Below are 17,984 nucleotides of genomic sequence, written 5' to 3'. Positions count from 1 at the left end.
ATAGATCATGTCTCCTCTTTGCTAAGTAGTGGGAATAGCATAAAAGGAGAAGCAGACTTGTCATTGGGCTCTAATGATGAAAGTGATGACCAGAGGTTTATGACTGAGGAAGACAAGGAAGAAAGGATTCGTGCAGCGCAGGGGTAAGGTGTAGTATTAGTCTTGTTCTTTCCAGGATGGCAATACTGTGTTGTTCCTTGTGTATGCAAAGTTGGTTGTCAGTCAACTGAAAATTGTTGAAGGGACGGATACAATTTCCTGCTTATGCAAGTCTGGAGGTTAGTTAGAATTCTGTATATCATTTATCCATTTTTTCAGAGCACAGCAAAATGTTCAAGATAATGTTTTATTGCACTTCATGACAAGTGGATTGGAGAATATTATGGTCAAGACTCAAGAGAAGAGTAAGTGATCCAGCACCTTTACCTATTAGGTTATCTCTGTTGCTGCAATTATATAATTGTTGACTGCATACTCGAAAAAATGGGTTACAACTATCAGATATGGCATAGCATTTGACCTCATAGCTATGCTGTTGCGATCAGTGACCTTTTTATGTAGCAACTACTATTCCTTATAGTTGCCCCTCGAGTTAGTTACTTGATACTTTGGGTTGTTCAAATAACCATTGAATTGAAGGTAAAAGAATTCCTTGACACAAATAATTTTCCCCAGTATCATGGGGAGATGCTGCTCGTATCGTTTTTCCTTTGGCAAATGCTGCAGCCCATAGGTGAAGGGCAACAGAAAATCATGCTAATAAATATCACCTTGTGTGCGTCATTGTATTCCATTGTGCTTCTCCTCCGAGTAGATAATTTTCATCTTGATTGCAGTCATGAAAGCTTAAAGAAATTGTTGCTATACCTGTGAAAGTAACTATGCATTTAGATCAAAAGCTGAATGGTAGAGCTGAATGGAGGTGGCTCAGATGATTCTACGTCACCAGCATCTTTTGGCATTTCTTTATCATATAAATTTCATATAAGCCACCATTCTTTTTTTATCTCTGTTCGAGTGTTTATAGAGGTTATCTAAGTGAAGGAAACAACATACCTTGAGATGCACTGAGCTTGAAGAATTTTGAAGCATGAAGATGCAAGATGCATGGTCTCTTCACTTGTGACTATTTGCAACCCATGGTTTTTATGCTCGACTCCTGCGTTCTTCTTCTTTGCCTTCCTGGAGAGTAACAAGGTCAATTCACGATATTAATAGCGTGTCTTTCAGAAGCTGAGCACGATCTTTGTTTTGTTTTAATGACTAATACATTCATTAGTATATTGACTTTTAGCTCAATTGATTTCTGCTTTATTCATCATGAACTTGTTCTAGCAAACACAAAAGCGAAATTTATATGACAAACAAATTTGAACAATAATGTGTTTGGTTCAAATCGAATCATTTATAGCTCTAGATTTGGGTGAGAGTTGAGCTCATGGCAAAGGTGGTAGAACGGAACAGGTGCAATGTGGGACTTGTACCTTATTTTACACAATAATCATTACACGTCCAAAATTATACAGGTATTTTGTGACCCGGAACAAATTTCCACCCAGCGGACGTTATGCTGATGAATTGCGATTCATTTAATTAAAATATGACGATATTATAAAGTAAAATATTGACAGCATTATATATAATTCGACGATGCTAAACTTGTTTCTGTATACAGAGAAAGAGTTGTAAAACTCAAATCTTAGTTTGGGTTGTGGATGTGAGTGGATAATCTAGATTTATGTCTGATACAGTCTAAATCAAACACGAGTACAGCAATGTGAATTTCTTTTCTACAGCAGGTTAGCCTTACTACACAGTTCCAAATTACTTGATCCTTCTTCTGAATGTCCACTTCCATAAGCGCCTTTCTTGGATTTCATGAAGTCTGTGCCTCCATTTATGACGGGGAAAATTGTATTTTCATCCTGTAAGACGGCCTGTTTTGACTTTTCATCAATTTTTTATTCACATTACAATCTATATCCATCAATTTTTGCTCAGCCGGCTATTTACATCCTTTTTGTCGGGTATTCAACCGGACCAACAGTGTAACAACTGATTATTTGAGGATTGAAATTGAATAAATGACAAAGTATAAGGGCGAGAAACGAAATTCTCCCAGTTTCTTGTATTCAGTGTTGGAGTTTTGCTTGATTGTGACACCGCAAGCGTACTTTTTCTGAGAAATTTCTTAGTAACAAGAAGGTTTCATCAATCACAATGAAGTCAATCATAATGCAGAAAAGTCCATGCTATATGAATCGATCACCACGGCCTGCACAAGAATTTCCAAAACCTTACTCTCCGCATCTCAAACATAAGATAGATGTCCAGGAACTATGATAACTGGGAGAGGCTAGTGGCATCAGTGCTGCGCAGGGAGGAGCTTTGGCTACTCTGTCATGATCACTCCAGAAGCCCCAGCATCAGCTCCATCGCTTCAGAACCCAGTTCTAGCTGGAGCTCTCCACCAGGTGAAAGCCTGTCATCAGGACATCCAGATGTCGACCACAGTGATGGTACTCACAATTGGGCTGTGTGGGAGAAACAGTTTAAACCTGGTGTCTATGTAACTCTTGCAGCCCTTCCTGATGGAACTCGATTCATCAAGAGGGTGAGATTCAGGTATGATTGCTGAAAGATCGAAAGTGGATGTTATGTTAATATTCTCGTTAAAACGTTACATGTATGCTATGTTAATAAGGAAGCTGGACAATCAATGGATTCTGTGATCAAGACTTTGTTGATTTTCTTCGTTTTAACAGCCAGGTGGGGTTTGAGGAAGAGGAAGCAGTCATCTGGTGGTTCAAGAACCGAGAAAGAGTTTACAGGAGATACAATGCTTGGGGAGGAAATGCCCGAATCAGGCGGCCATTAGTTGTCACCTTTAGTTGGAGTCCTCTGATTGATCCACAGGAAGATGAATCCATTTTTGTACCAGAAGTAGAATCAATCTCGGAGAATTTGGATCCCTGTGAGCATCAGTCTGGAAAAATTGTTGGATCAGAAGGTGAACAAAACTTTTGCCAGACTGAGGAGCAGAGCACCAGAGCATTTGATCTTTCAGAAACTGAGAAAATTCTCCTGCAAGAGCTGAAGCAGCTAGTTCAAGATGCTCTCAACAGGGACGAATTTGGCAGTTCTTCTTTATCATTTTCCGAACAAGAACAGAAGCCTGTTTCGACAAAAGAAGTGAAAGAAACAATGGAAGAGGGTGAAAATTCACTGGACTTCCTTGATGAAACCTACATTGCCACAGACGAGATGCCTCAAGAAAGGAAACTCCCAGTAAATGACAAAACACCAGAGGAAGTGTTCATCTGGGGTGTAAAGCTCATGGAAGATGAGAAAACCGATACAGTTCTCCTGAAGTTCTTGCGCAGCCAATATTATATGGTGAAGGACGCGTTTACCATGATCAAGAACACTATAAAGTGGAGAAAAGAATTCAGGATTGATGATCTTGTTGAAGAAGATCTTGGCAGTGAACTGCAGAGAGTGGTTTTCATGCACGGTCATAGCAAAGAAGGGCATCCCGTTTGCTACAATGTCTATGGGGAGCTCCAGGACAAAGGGCTATATCAGAAAACGTTTTCTGATGAAGAGAAAAGGCAGAAATTCCTGAGGTGGATATTCAGTTTCATGAAAAGAGGATCAGGGAATTGGATTTCCGCCCTGGAGGCATATCCACTACTTTCCAGGTTACTGATCTTAAGAATTCTCAAGGGATTAGTAAACCAGAAATCAGGCAAGTTGTTGATCAGGTCGTTCAATTGCTCCTAAACAATTATCCTGAATTTGTTGCCAAACAGGTAAAATTCTGCAATGCTTTTCCTTTTTTTAAAGTTAAATTGTACACATCACTTACATTTCTTGAATTCAGTTCTTCATCAATGCACCCTGGTGGTATATGGCATACTACAAGATTATCAGCCCTCTTCTAACGCAGCGTACCAAAAGCAAGTTTGCTTTTGCCGGTCCTTCCCTGTCTACAGCTACACTTTTCAAGTTAGTACTATCTCATTTCCTGGATATATTTTTCAACATCTTTTGTATTGGCTCCTAATTGTTTGCAGTTGTTTTCTATATTACAATTCAACAAATTACGTGCATGCTCTGTTGTGTGTATACATTGCTCACTATTGTGATAATTGGCTTTGAAAATAGATACATATCTGCTGATCAGATTCCACCACAGTACGGTGGTTTAAACAAAGATGGAGATTTTGGAGCAGCTGATACCGTCACGGAGATTATGGTGAAGCCTTCAGCCATGCAAATTGAAGAGTTCCCTGTCACTCAGGTGAATCATACTGACTTTTGGAAAGAACCACTTATCTATCGGTCTTGGATTGAATTGAATGCCGGCTCAAATTAAAACTCACATCATGAAGAGCCGTAGAATTGCTCAAGAATGGTGAAATGAGGGATATCGATGACAAGATTTATCATGTAATTGCTTGAACTCGGTTTGATCAATGGGTTTGCAGGCGTGCGTTGTGAGTTGGGAAGTAAGAGTGATGGGATGGGAAGTGGGCTATGTTGCTGAATTCATTCCAAGTTCCGAAGATGGAGACACAGTTACAATTGAAAAAACAAGGAGAATTGGATCAACTCAAGAGGAGCAAGTAACAATATCTAATAGCTTCATAGCTGGTGAGCCCGGAAAGGTGGTTGTTACCATTCACCAGTAGCAATCTCACTTCTTACAAGTAGCAATTGGGACGCAATCATTCATTTCCACCTTTTTGTTTCTCACGCTCCTGTAATTATTACCAAGTCATTTATACAAAAGATGAAATTCGATTATTATGTTGATTTTTTGCATATTTGTTTTATTCTCTTTAACATTTGATATAATTATAAATGTTCCATCGTCATTTGAAAAATTATAAATATTCACGTCAAATGAAAAATAATTATGTAATTTCTAAACAGTATGGTGAAAGTTACTATTCTATCTTTATTGATTTTTTATTTAAAAAAATGTTTGAAAAATGTAAAAGAATATGAGAGTAGGTAAAATGAATAATTTATAAAACATATTACTCTATAAAAATATTTTAAATAAAAAGTGTGTATTTATAATTTAAAAGGACATTTTGAATCATTCATTAAAATAATTGGATGGACATAATACAATTATAAGTGACCGTGATTTACGCTTTCATTTTACATATAACATAAATTGAACTTTATTTTTGTGATTGATTTTGATTAAAATGAATTCAGCCAATGGGTTTGGATGAAATTTATGCAAAACGGGAATGTCCAAAACAGAGAAAAAGGAGAAGAGAAGGGACAGTAATCAGTAATGGGTCCCAAAAAATGGAGAGAAAACATTGAAAAAGAGCAATAAAGTGTGAGGAGAATGAGTGAGAGGAGAGGGTTCAGACGCTTTTTGACTTGTTCCAGACTGTGCTGCTCAATGCTCATCATCCCATGACAGTTCAGTTCCACACCAAAACCAGCACAAAAAGGCAGCAGCCAGCCAGCAACCTCCTCTCCTGAACTCAAAAACCGCCACCCCACTTTCCCCACTCCTCTCTTCTTCCTCAATCCCCCTCCATTATATATAACATCAGTTAAATTACTCCGAAAACACACACAACACACACGTTCTTGCTGCTGAGAGGGAAAAAAGAAATACTATGGCTGAGCAATGTGAAAAGAAAATGCCTGAGGAGCAGACAGTAGGGGGAGCTGAAGGATTCTTGGTTGTTAGTGATGTTCCTGAGGCTGAAGAAACCACCTGCGTAGAGAAAGATGGAAATGAGTCGCTTGTGGTGCCAGAACCTGAGTTCATGCCTGTGGATGTCAGTTCTAGTTCTTCTGATGGCCATGAGACTCAGAAAATTGAAGATAAAGCCTCTCTGTCTCAGGAAGAGGGCACCAGGTTCGCTGATCTTTCAGAAAATGAGAAGAAAGCCCTGCAAGAGCTGAAGCAACTCGTCCGAGAGGCTCTCAACAGGCACGAATTTGGCAGTTCTGCTTCTGTAGAGGGAAAAATGCCTGTGGCGAAAGGAGAAGAGAAGAAGGCACCGGAAGAACCTGGAAAGGTGGATCCTGAAACTGAGAAGGACGACTCGATTCCAGTGAAAACAATTGCAAAGACTTTACTGGAGGACGATGGTGCGAAAACCCTGGAAGCCATCGAAGAAACCATTGTTGCTTGCGTCCACTCAAATCCCACAGAAGAAAAGCCTCAGGAGAAAGCTGAAGTGGGTTCAAAATCGCCTCAGGAAGTATTCATCTGGGATGTAAAACTGCTGGAAGATGAGAGGAGTGATGTGATCCTGTTGAAGTTCTTGCGGGCCCGTGATTTCAAGGTGAAGGACGCGTTTACCATGATCAAGAACACTATAAAGTGGAGAAAAGAATTTGGTATCGATGATCTTGTTGAACAAGACAAAGAAGGCCATCCCGTTTGCTACAATGTCTACGGCGAGTTCCAAAACAAAGAGCTTTATCATAAAATGTTTTCTGATGAAGAAAAAAGGCAGAAATTCCTAAGGTGGAGAATCCAGTTTCTTGAGAAGAGCATCAGGAAACTGGATTTTCGCCCTGGTGGGATTTCCACCATTGTTCAGGTCAATGACCTCAAGAATTCTCCAGGGCCTAATAGATGGGAGCTAAGGCAAGCAACTAACCAGGCCCTTCAATTGCTTCAAGATAATTATCCTGAATTTGTTGCAAAACAGGTAATTTCTAAAATTACAAAATCCCTTTTCCTTTTCTCTGTGCCTGAATTGAAATTTGCATTCATTCATCTTGTTTTTGTAGGTGTTCATCAATGTACCATGGTGGTACCTGGCCCTGAGCAAAATGATCAACCCTTTTCTGACTCAGAGGACCAAAAGCAAGTTTGTTGTTTCTGGTCCTTCCAGATCCACAGAGACCCTTTTCAAGTTAGTATTTTTCTCAACATAAAAATTGCATTCTTTTGTGTATTTTCAGTCTTATGATAATTGCTTTGGGGGAAACAGATACATATCTGCTGAGCAAATCCCAACACAGTATGGTGGACTAAGCAAAGATGGGGATTTCGGGTTAGCTGACAGTGTTACTGAAATTATCATCAAACCTTCAGCCAAGCACATTGTGGAATTTCCTGTCCCTCAGGTCAGTTCTAAATTGTTTCATTTATTCAAGAAAAAGATCCCTTTAGATTCAAATTTATGTGTTGATTATTTTATTCAATTTACGAAGAAAAGACTGTTCTTTGGATTCTCTGGTGACAATATTGCAATCTTGTTTCTTTGTACATATGTCATCAGTTGACTGATAGCAAACTGACAATCTTGTGACCTGCTTTGCTCTGTTCTTTTAGCTGTTGACATGTCTTATTCATAGGTTCTTACACAAAAGGAGATAAAATTATTGATATGCAGGCGTGCGATGTGAGCTGGGAGGCAAGAGTGGTGGGATGGGAAGTTGGGTATGGTGCTGAATTCGTTCCGAGCGCGGCAGACGGGTACACGATAATAATACAGAAAATGAGGAGAATTGGGACAAGTGAAGAGCAAGTGATCTGTAGCAGCTACAAAGTTGGTGAGCCTGGAAAAATGGTTCTTGCCATAAACAATCTGAGTTCAAAGAAGAAGAAGTTGCTGTATAGGTTCAAAACAAAGAGTTCTGGTAACTAAAATCAGGGAAGAATTTGATGGAGTGAGGAGCTACGTCAACTACCTTTCCTTTCTTGTTTGTTTTCACCTGAATTTGCACTTTCACTAGTAAATGTGTGTGTGTGTTTTTTGAAGGGTTCTATTGTTTTTGTTTTTGATCTATAAATATGATGTTTAAATAAATTTCTTTTTGCATAAATGGTATAATATCGGCTTTCGAGCACAAGATTGTCGCCAACATTAAAAAAATAAAAAAAATTCAAGATATTTGGATAAAATTTATTTAACTTGCAATAAGTAATTAAAAATAAATATGATTTTTTATTTATTCTTTTTATAATATTAATAAATTTTAATTAGTAAAGATATTTATTTGTCATGCGAAATTAAATTTTAGAGGTGATAAATATAATTTTTTAAATTAAAAGAAATCTGATTATAATGGCTGAAAATCATAGTAGGTATAAATCTTGTGATGGGCTTAACAGGAAAAAGGTATTGGAGTGTATGTTTGTGTGCTCGAGGAGAGGAGCAGAGGGGCTTCTTTTCATCTGTTCTTGGCTTTCTGCATGCTGTACCAACAAGACTGCACCTTTGGGGGTCTTTTTAGGCTACACTCAAAAGCTTTGGACATATCAATCATTTTACTACCACCTCTTTTTCAAAACTTTGTCCAACATCAATCACACACAAATTTTATAGAAAATTCTTACTCGACCTATTTTGATCGAACCAATTTAATTATAAAATAAATATATACTTATTTTATAAATTTTTTTTTATTTTGTACATCAATCACATACAAATATATTATACTTGTCATATGATTGAGTTAAATTTGATCAAACCGGATCTGACAAGAATTTCCCAATCCAAAGTAATATGGAATCCAATATGGAAAATAGAAATATCCTTCCAACCATTAACTACTTACATAAGTACTGGTGGACTGTCTGGTATGTATGTTAGTAATAAATATTTATTTATAAAGGTAAAAAAATAATTTATATATATATAAATCACACACTAAGTACATACACTCTACCATGCTACATAATTTCTAATACCATTATAAATACTCAAAATGTTATTTTTTTTTTTTATACCAAGTCAATATTCGTTGGATTTTGACCACTCAATGCACCCTCTCCCAAAAATTCTCTCTAGAAGCAATTTCACCCAGTGAGTGCTGCCGGTGGTAAACTTCCCGTTTCATCGGTTAATCAAAACTATAACCACATCACTATCCATCGGTGCATTGTTCAGATTGAACGAAAAAAATTAAACCAACAACAGTTTAATTGAAAGTGATTCGTTCTTACCAATTGAACCAATAAATATTGGTGTCCGTCTCTGCTCAAGAATGAAGATAATTGCAGCATTCCCTTGTTGAGTTGTTGCAACTTGACAGATTGGATTTTTTACTTCAAATATTATCGCTTCACTTATTTCGGTAATACATACATATGTGTATGAAGTGTTTTTTTTTAAATAAAATAAACGATGTAATTTCCGTACACGCAGTGTATATTTATTAATTGAAATATAAGTTGTAATAGGAGGGCTGACCGTAGTAATAGTGATAATGCAACCATCCTTTTTACCATGTATTCAAACTTATATATCGAATCGAAAATATACATCAAACACTGTAACAACCGATGCAGGCACTGATTACGTCAACTTAGCACCAACCGAAATGGGAAGTTTTTAAACGCCGGCAATTGCCGCCCAAATTGAAAAACACATGATTGCATTACATCCATATTTTCTGAATTTATGTCTAATCACACAAAAACTCCATACTTTCTGCAAAATTACAAATACACCATCTAAAAAAGTTATAATTATAATTCACATCGAGTAGAAAAAAACTTTTATACAAGCATATCAACGAGAGCCGATGTAATTTATTCTATTATATATATAAAATCAAATTTAAGACCTAAAACTTATAAAATTATTTAAAATTAAATTGAATATGAAGGAGTAGGGACTAATTAAATTGTACCTTCCTACTCATTTTTTAAAAGAAAAGGTTTTACCTTTGTAGGGTGCTCATCATTTTGTTCTTGGGATCAAATTATAGGTGCAAGGCGTGACACACAAACAATAATCATTCTCTATTTATTTTATGTTGATTTAACTAAATTATAGAGTTAATTATACTCAAATATTGACTTTGAATACCCATTTAAATATTAAATATTATTTGTATTATTCATTAAATATTATCAAAAGAAATCGACAAAACTTTATTGTTAATATTCTAATAACTTAAACAATCAAGTATAGCATTAGCGACTTCAGTCCAGCAGGTAAATGATTAGTAATTGTAAATTAAATTTCATTATTCTTTTTTCAAGATTTTTGTTTTTTTATGAACCCAATGTGTCGTAATTAATGGGTATTATTTCTACCAGATGTATATTGGTAATAACATTTACATGCAAGGGTAATAAAGTAATTTAATATATATATATGACACATGTTAACACATACAACGTTAACCCACCACACCATATATGCAACAATTTATTAAATTGATTTTGAAAAATTACAGCTTATAGCCTTATAATTACAAAATTAGAGAGATTTTTTATTAAAAAAAAAAAAAAAGGCTAAAGTGCATTTTACACATTGTGTTTTGTTGAATAAGCTAAAAACTCCCTTTTGTTTTCGAAGTAAGCTAAAACCCTTTATGTTTTGTAAAATTGAGCAAAAAATACTCTTTTTGTTAGTAATTAACGAAAGGTGCATTACACGCGCTCTCTGTGCGTTGAGTATCTTTTTAATTGTTTTGGCCCTTTTTTTGTGTGTTTTCTTTTTTATATATATCTCATATTTTGTTACTTATTTTGAGTAATTTTTTTGTGCTTTTATCTATCTTAAAAATAAATTTTTTTAATATATTTAATTAAAAATAAAAAAAATTATATAAGTTTTTAAATATTATGAAATATTAAATATTAAATATTTAAATTCAAATAATTTTGAATTTTTAAAATTGAAATTTGAAAACTATAAGTTAAATCTAAAACTATTTTTAATTGATTAAAACATATATTTAAGTACAATAATTATTATAATTATCTAGAATTATTCTTAATTAATTAAATTTATATTTAATTATTATAATTAAAAAAAATATTTTTAATTAATTAAAATATATTTAATAAATATAATTAAAATTAATTAAAAATTTTAAGAAAAGAAAAAATAAAAAAAAACACTAGGGTGACACGACCGCCGTCGTCCTCTTTCTTGATCTAGACGATGAGGGCGACGGGCGAAGGCTTTGAAATAATATTTTTTATAAATAAAATTTGAACCCTTAATTTTTTTTTGTAAGTTTAAAATCCAACTGTTAATATTAATTTATTAGATCTAACGATTATGATATAATCAATATAGATTCAACGGTCATTAAAATAAAAAAATAAGATATATTAAAAAAGGGTGTAATGGTTATTTTGTAAAAAAATTAACGTCATTAATAAAATTTAATGGAGAGGGACAAACGAAAAAAATAAAATAAATTAAAAGAGCAATATTGGCAATCTCGGCTCCAACGGTCACATTTGTGATCGTTTGGGCTAAGCGGTCCGATATGGGACCAAGGCTGATCTGGGCTAAATTCGTCCTGATTGGGGACCTGTACTGGGGCCATCTGTGGGACAGTTTTGGATTTCAAAGTAGACCCACCAGAGGCCCAATTTAAAGCCTAGGACCTGATCCAACGCTGGACTTTTTCAGGCCAGTTCCTGATGGGCTCGGACTTGTCCGGCCCACTTCATATCTAGAAGCTCAACTTGACTACACACTATTACAAGCAAACTATCTATTATTTTTCTGGTTAGTTTAATGTTCAACATATATTTTTTAGGGTTAATTTTATTTTGTCATTCGAATTATGAATAATTTTATATTTTGATATTTATTTTTTTGTATCAATTTATCATCTCAACTTTACGAAAATTTACACTTTGTTATTTTATAACTGTTTTTCAATCAACTTTTTGTTCAAAAAAATCGCATGCAGTGCACATGTGACATTTAAGTGTTATGTGATGAAAAAATTAAGATGGTAAATTGACACAAAAAAATGATAATAAAGTGTAAAAATGGACATAGTTCAGATGACAAAATATAATTTACCATATTCTTTATTACCTAATAAAGTTGTCCCTACGAGCATATGAAAAAGAATTATGATGTGAGATGTAAAGAAAAATAAATTTTGTGAAAAGAAACAATCGTGATGTAAGGAGATGAGAAAAAATACGTCTATACGAAGAAAGAAACGTACAGTAAGGTGAGAGGAACAAAATTATAATTATTGATTTATTAAAAATTGAAAAGTATGTGAGAGAAAAGAAACATGGGCCCCGTTAAGAGAAAAAAAAATTATAATCATGAAATTATTAAAAAATATTAGAATTATTATTTTATCAAATTTCTTTTAAGGGAAGAAATGAATTAATAAATTAATTTATATATTTAAAAGTTGGTACGGTAATTTTTTTTTAATAATAGTATAGATACGAATATATATTTATTTTTTCAATTCTTAATTTTCAATAGGGATAGCACATTGTAAGTAAAATTTATTTTTGGTAGTAATAAAACTTGAATAAGGTGATGCGATAGTGATTTTTTTTTTTCTTAATAGGATAATTTTTTATAGATCAATTGGGTTATGTAGTCTTGTCAATGTATAATAATTTGATTTTAAAATTAATATATGTTGTATAGTTAAAAATTAATTTTTATACTTTTATAAGTATTTTAATATTACTGGTATACCCAATTGTATCAAGAAAATTGATAGGGTCTAAGGGATCGTTTGGTTTAAGTGAGAGGAAAAGAAAAGTGAAAGGAGAGGAGTAAAATAGTGATAGTTTTTTTTTTTTTAAATTATTTGGCATGATCGAAAGAAAAATAAATACCAATATTTTTATTTGTTTGGTACGACGAAAACAATTTGAAAAGAAAAGTCTATCTTTTGTAAAAATTTTACTAAATAATCCTTATCTTGATTTTGTATTAGAAAATAAATAAATTAATATTATACTAATATAATTTTAGTATATCAAATATTTAAAAACCTTATTTATTGTTTCTGACATGAATGGATTTGAGTAGATGGGTGGTCGGGTAATTTTTAATTTTCAGGTTTCAGGTACTAGAAGAAATTGAACATTTAATTCTAAAAATTTTTCAGATAAATAGCCATAGTAAATAGTCATTGGCCACGGATACCCAACGATTGTTGACTGTGATTTTAGCGAGTGTAGCTAAAATATTTGTTATGACTAAAAGTCATGGTAAATATATTTACTATGCCTCATGGTCCACGGCAAAAATAATTTCAATGGTGGACAATCTAAATTTTTACATCGATTCTTAATTATTTACCACAATCTTAATTCATAATCAATAAAATTGTAGTCAATAGTAAATTTCCTTCTAGTAAAATTACCCAAACTGATTTAAAATAAGTCAGATTGATTACAAAGATACGAATTACTCGAGTACCTTATATTTATTTAAAATATAATCAGATATAGAATCCGATTTCGAATATATAAGCAAAGTAGATCTAAGATTGAGATTAGAATATACGATCCGACATTAATACGGCTCGTTCATAGTTTAGACGTACTTCAATTGTCCTATTATTATTTTTTAATAATGTGGTATAAATTAATCCACCTTAAAAGTTGCTAATGCCAACTCAACCATGAATTGCTAAGTAGTAAATGGTGTCTTCGAACTTTAATTTTTTATTTTAATAAAAATAATAATGGAAAAAATAAATTGAATAACGCAAGAACATGCTTATTATTTTCATTACACACAAAAAGATTAAAAGAAAAAGAACTTTCAAGAATACCACAATATTTAGTTTATTGAAGAATAAATGGTAGGATAAATATTGAAATTAGGTGTAATTACGCAAATATTCTATTTATTTTTTAGGCACACTCGTTGAGAGGGTGTGATACAGGTGTATCACACCTATTAGAAAAAAGACATAAATGATCCCTTTACTAAACTCAAATACCATCAACATCCCAAGATGTGCGTCCTCTACTCAGGAACCCGACCCGCTCTGACAACCTGCTCCAAGGACTCCAGATTTTGGCCACACATTGTCTGATAGCCCATGATTTGGAATGGTGCCACATGGATCAGGCAAATACAGACATATGACCCTATAAATACATACCCCCATGCTACTGTATTTATGATAGTCCACGATCAATACGTGGCGTGTTTTTTTCTTCTCAGGGACCAAGTACATCTAGGATAATCCAATTGGATCATGGGGCTTAATCACCAAAGAGCTCACGTATTCAACAGGGACTAGAGTGCTGATGTAATGTACCTCAAGGGATGTGTAAAACTTCGCCATTGAATAGGGGATGAACTTGTAATTGCAATTAACAAGCTCAAAGAATGTACTTTTAATTTTGCAAAAAGAATGGAGTATTTATATAGTTAGACTTAAGCATATGCTGATGTAATATACTCCAACAATATCATGCATGAGGAAAATGCGATTTTAGTCCTACAATTTGAGGAATTTGGTCATGAATAAATCAATTTTCACAATATAGTTTTGAAAATTTAAAATTTTGACAATTTTAATTCATTTTTCACAAAAAAATTATATACGACTTCCACATTACTCAATTAATTTAAAGGAAAATTACAACGACCTTCCCTAAAATTTGACATAATTACAAATACCCCATTGTTATTTGAAAAATTACAAATATACCCTCCTATGTTTGTGAGATTATGTAATCCTTGGATGGATGCATGAAATTGTCAACTATACCTTTACTGTATTTTTTTAAAAATAAAAATTTATCAAAAAAAAGAACGGAATGGTTGAAAAAATTTAAAAACTTATAAAATTCTTATCCACTTAGTCAATAAAAAGATCAATTTTTATAAAAATAAAAAATTATAATTTTTAATTTATGCCTGAATAATTTTATTCATATAAATTAATTCATGTGGCTTTGGCTGAGATGCGAGCATTATAATCACATAGATACATATACAACTATTTACACGTGAATCCATATATAATAAGATGATCTCCCGACATCGTTGTCGTTTATGAGCAGATTTAACATGTAAGCTGATACGTATTTCGATTTTCTTTTTATTAGCGTAATTTTGTATTGTATTTTCTTGTATTCTATATAATTATGCTGTGTACATATAATTATTATTAATTGCAATAAAATATATAAACACAAAAACACAAAGATGTGGGGGCACGTGAGTGGATCTACTACCGGAGCACCGACCACAGCCACCCACCATGCACACTGCACACAGCTTTTCTCTGCTCCCATTTCTCCAATTCCGATGCCCTCCTCCTCCATTAGTTCCATCTCTTTTATCTTTATCTCATTGCCAATGTTTCAAATTTCAGACATCATCCTTCTCATCCCACGTGAACCCTTCTCACAATTGTCCAAGAAACAGTTATATAGAATATGAATAATTATATTGTCCTTTCCGAAAAATTTGATATAATTAAATATAATTTTTTTATAATTTAAAAGTTTATATTTCAAATTCTTGATATTATTTTTATTTAATAAATAATTTTTTTATTAATTAAAATTCAATGAATTTACTGATCATATTAAAAAAATTTGAAAAAAAAATCCACATTTATTTCTGATTGATTTATTACTGAATTCCTGCAGTTCAAATAATTTTTTTTTATAAAAATACACATTCAGAAGAGATTTATTAAATTTATAATAAGTAAGTAATATATAAGTCAACTGGAAATAATATGGATCTATATGTTTGATCGAATTAAATATCAAGAATATTAGATGCAATTTCTCAAATCCTAAAAAATTTATATATAATTACTTTAAACTTAAATTTAAGGAGAAGACAGTGTAATTATTCCCGTAAAATATTAGTGTGGAATCCCAACAACCATTTGAGACATAAATTCCCACATACCTATGCAAATCTGTGTCGTTTTCCTACAATTCTTGGCTTATTTATAGTGCATGCCTGATGAACTCTCTTCCACAACTTGCTTAGTTTTCTGAAAGAAGCAGTACTCTTGGCTAGCTAGCATCTATCAGTTGGATATGGAGAGGAAGGCATTCGGGATCTTCTTTCTGCTTTTCATTGTCCTGGTTTCTCGTAAGTCTTTTCTACTACTCATTATCTAATTAATGATGTTAGAATTTCAGTTTAAGGTCTCGTGTTTCAATTTCGTTTTCCAAGATTGATGTTTGAATTGCTTATGTGGTAATAATTGGAAATGAATTATGTTACATTCCATCAACTATACATACTGCTGTGGTAGAATATTGGGTTTTATGTGGGCGAAAGATTGTGCACGATTTGACTACCTCATGATCTGAAATTTTGGATTAGGGTTATAACGGTGAAAACCCTAATTTGTCCGAAAATACGTAGTGGGATATTTATATTCTATGTCGAATGCATTGCACCCGATAGTTGGATGCACGTGTGTGTTTACATGTGTAATACACACGGGTATCTGACATTCGGTGTAATGAGTTTGATCTAATATAGAATATTCAAGTATCTAATCAGATCGATTCTCGGATGCATGTGTACGTCTATGATTAATGAGCCCAACGATTTTCTTTTTACATGAAGTTGAGCTATCACTGTAAAAAAAAATAATAGAGTATTAGAGACGAAAAATTAGAGAGAGATGTATTCTGTTGCTATTTATTTTTAGTAACGAAAATTTTGGTGTAAGAATTCATTTATAAATCTTATTTTGTTGTAGTGATATATTGTAATTATTGAAGATAATGTGATGATGGATAATGCAGTAGGCCTCCCTCATGTGAAAATGGCAATATATAGGTTCTGAAAAAATAAAATCTCAACATGGTCCCTAAATTTTAAAAAAATGTCACATTGGCCCCTTGATGTGGGAGCTGTATTAATGAGCTTCTTTTTAAAAATTCAGGGATCATATTATTTTCTTTTTGATTTATAATGATTTTGTAGTTATTAAGTATTTTTAAATTAAGAGGGACGAAATAGCAATTAATTCTATTTTCTGATAAATAAGTAGGTCGTATCCCCAATATTTGTAGAGGTATGTATATATAGAGTTGGTTGTGCCTTTCAATAGATGAAAATTCAGTGTATTTGCAATTATTGTAGCACAAAGGAGTGTAATTTTGACAAGGAATTGCACTCTCACTTTGTCCTATGATAACTGTGTGGATCCAAACTCTGAATCTCTATATGAAAGACAATAGGGTTAATTATTTTTTTAATTATTAAAAATTAAATAAATTATATAATATAAATATAACGAGTTGCGGATTACATTTGCTACTCGAATAAAAAAGTATTTTTTTAAAAATTGATCGAGTCGTGGATTTCATCCGCGACATGGTTACATTCACAATTTCATCCACGACTCAAGTCGCAGTTCCAATCCACGACTTGATCATTTTTTTAAGAAAAATATTTTTTATTCGAGTCGCGGATTACATTGTTATATTTATAATATATAATTTAAATAATTTGGGACTCGTTATATTTATAATATATAATTTATTTATTTTTTAATAATAAAAAGTTAACTAACCCCATGTTTGGGTGTAGGATGCATTTAAATAAGACGGTGCATGCATTTCGCGCGTGTGTCAGATACGTGTGTGCCAAACAAGTCATGCGCGTGTCTGACACACGTGCGAGATGTATGCATCTGGCTATTTGATTGCATTTATGATTTAGATGTGATCTTTATACACATAGCTTAAGTATATATGTTAATTGGAACAGAAGATACAATAAAATTAGGAACAGAAAATCCGTTAGGCGGGAGCAGGAGAGCATGCATGAAAAGTTACAAAATTTGTTGTTTGAAAATACAGAGGTGACAATCCCTCAAGCGGAAGCAAGGGTTTGCCAGTCGCAGAGCCACGGATACAGGGGCCCGTGTTTGCGCAATCACAACTGCGCATTAGTTTGCAGGAACGAGGGATTCTCGGGCGGGAGATGCCGAGGGTTCCGCCGCCGCTGCTTCTGCACTAAACTCTGTTGATCATTGGAGTTAGGGTTTGCGAGTGGAAGGGATAATGATGCTTAGATTGTGTGATTCGTCTGTTGTTGAATTTCCGTCTGTCTTCATTCACTCATTGTTGAGAATTGTCTGAATTGTGTTCCAAGTGTAGTTTTCAGTTGTCATGCTTCTTTTCTTATAATCTCCCTTTTTTATGCAGTAATGATCTCTCTCTCTCTTACCTCTCTCTCTCTCTTAATAAAATACGATTTATTACATCATTTGATATATTCAAATTTAAAGAC

The 17,984-nt window shown here is 33.3% G+C and overlaps 2 protein-coding genes and 1 pseudogene across 2 annotated transcripts; all 3 read left to right on the top strand.

The window, feature by feature from the left end:
• On the top strand, positions 1,994 to 4,821 carry LOC105178363 (annotated as a pseudogene).
• On the top strand, positions 5,370 to 7,810 carry LOC105178019 (patellin-3). Its single transcript, XM_011101356.2, has 4 exons — positions 5,370 to 6,701; positions 6,784 to 6,908; positions 6,987 to 7,122; positions 7,392 to 7,810. Exons 1-4 carry the CDS (start codon positions 5,652 to 5,654, stop codon positions 7,644 to 7,646), a joined length of 1,566 nt encoding a protein of 521 aa, XP_011099658.1. The 5' UTR covers positions 5,370 to 5,651; the 3' UTR covers positions 7,647 to 7,810.
• LOC105178018 (defensin-like protein 1) lies at positions 15,684 to 17,920 on the top strand. Its single transcript, XM_011101353.2, has 2 exons — positions 15,684 to 15,821; positions 17,552 to 17,920. The coding sequence occupies exons 1-2, from the start codon at positions 15,767 to 15,769 to the stop codon at positions 17,719 to 17,721; spliced, it is 225 nt and encodes a 74-aa protein (XP_011099655.1). The 5' UTR covers positions 15,684 to 15,766; the 3' UTR covers positions 17,722 to 17,920.

The sequence above is a fragment of the Sesamum indicum genome, linkage group LG15, assembly GCF_000512975.1.
Source record: "Sesamum indicum cultivar Zhongzhi No. 13 linkage group LG15, S_indicum_v1.0, whole genome shotgun sequence".
Classification (NCBI taxonomy): domain Eukaryota; kingdom Viridiplantae; phylum Streptophyta; class Magnoliopsida; order Lamiales; family Pedaliaceae; genus Sesamum; species Sesamum indicum.
This window is presented reverse-complemented; position numbering and strand designations above follow the sequence as displayed.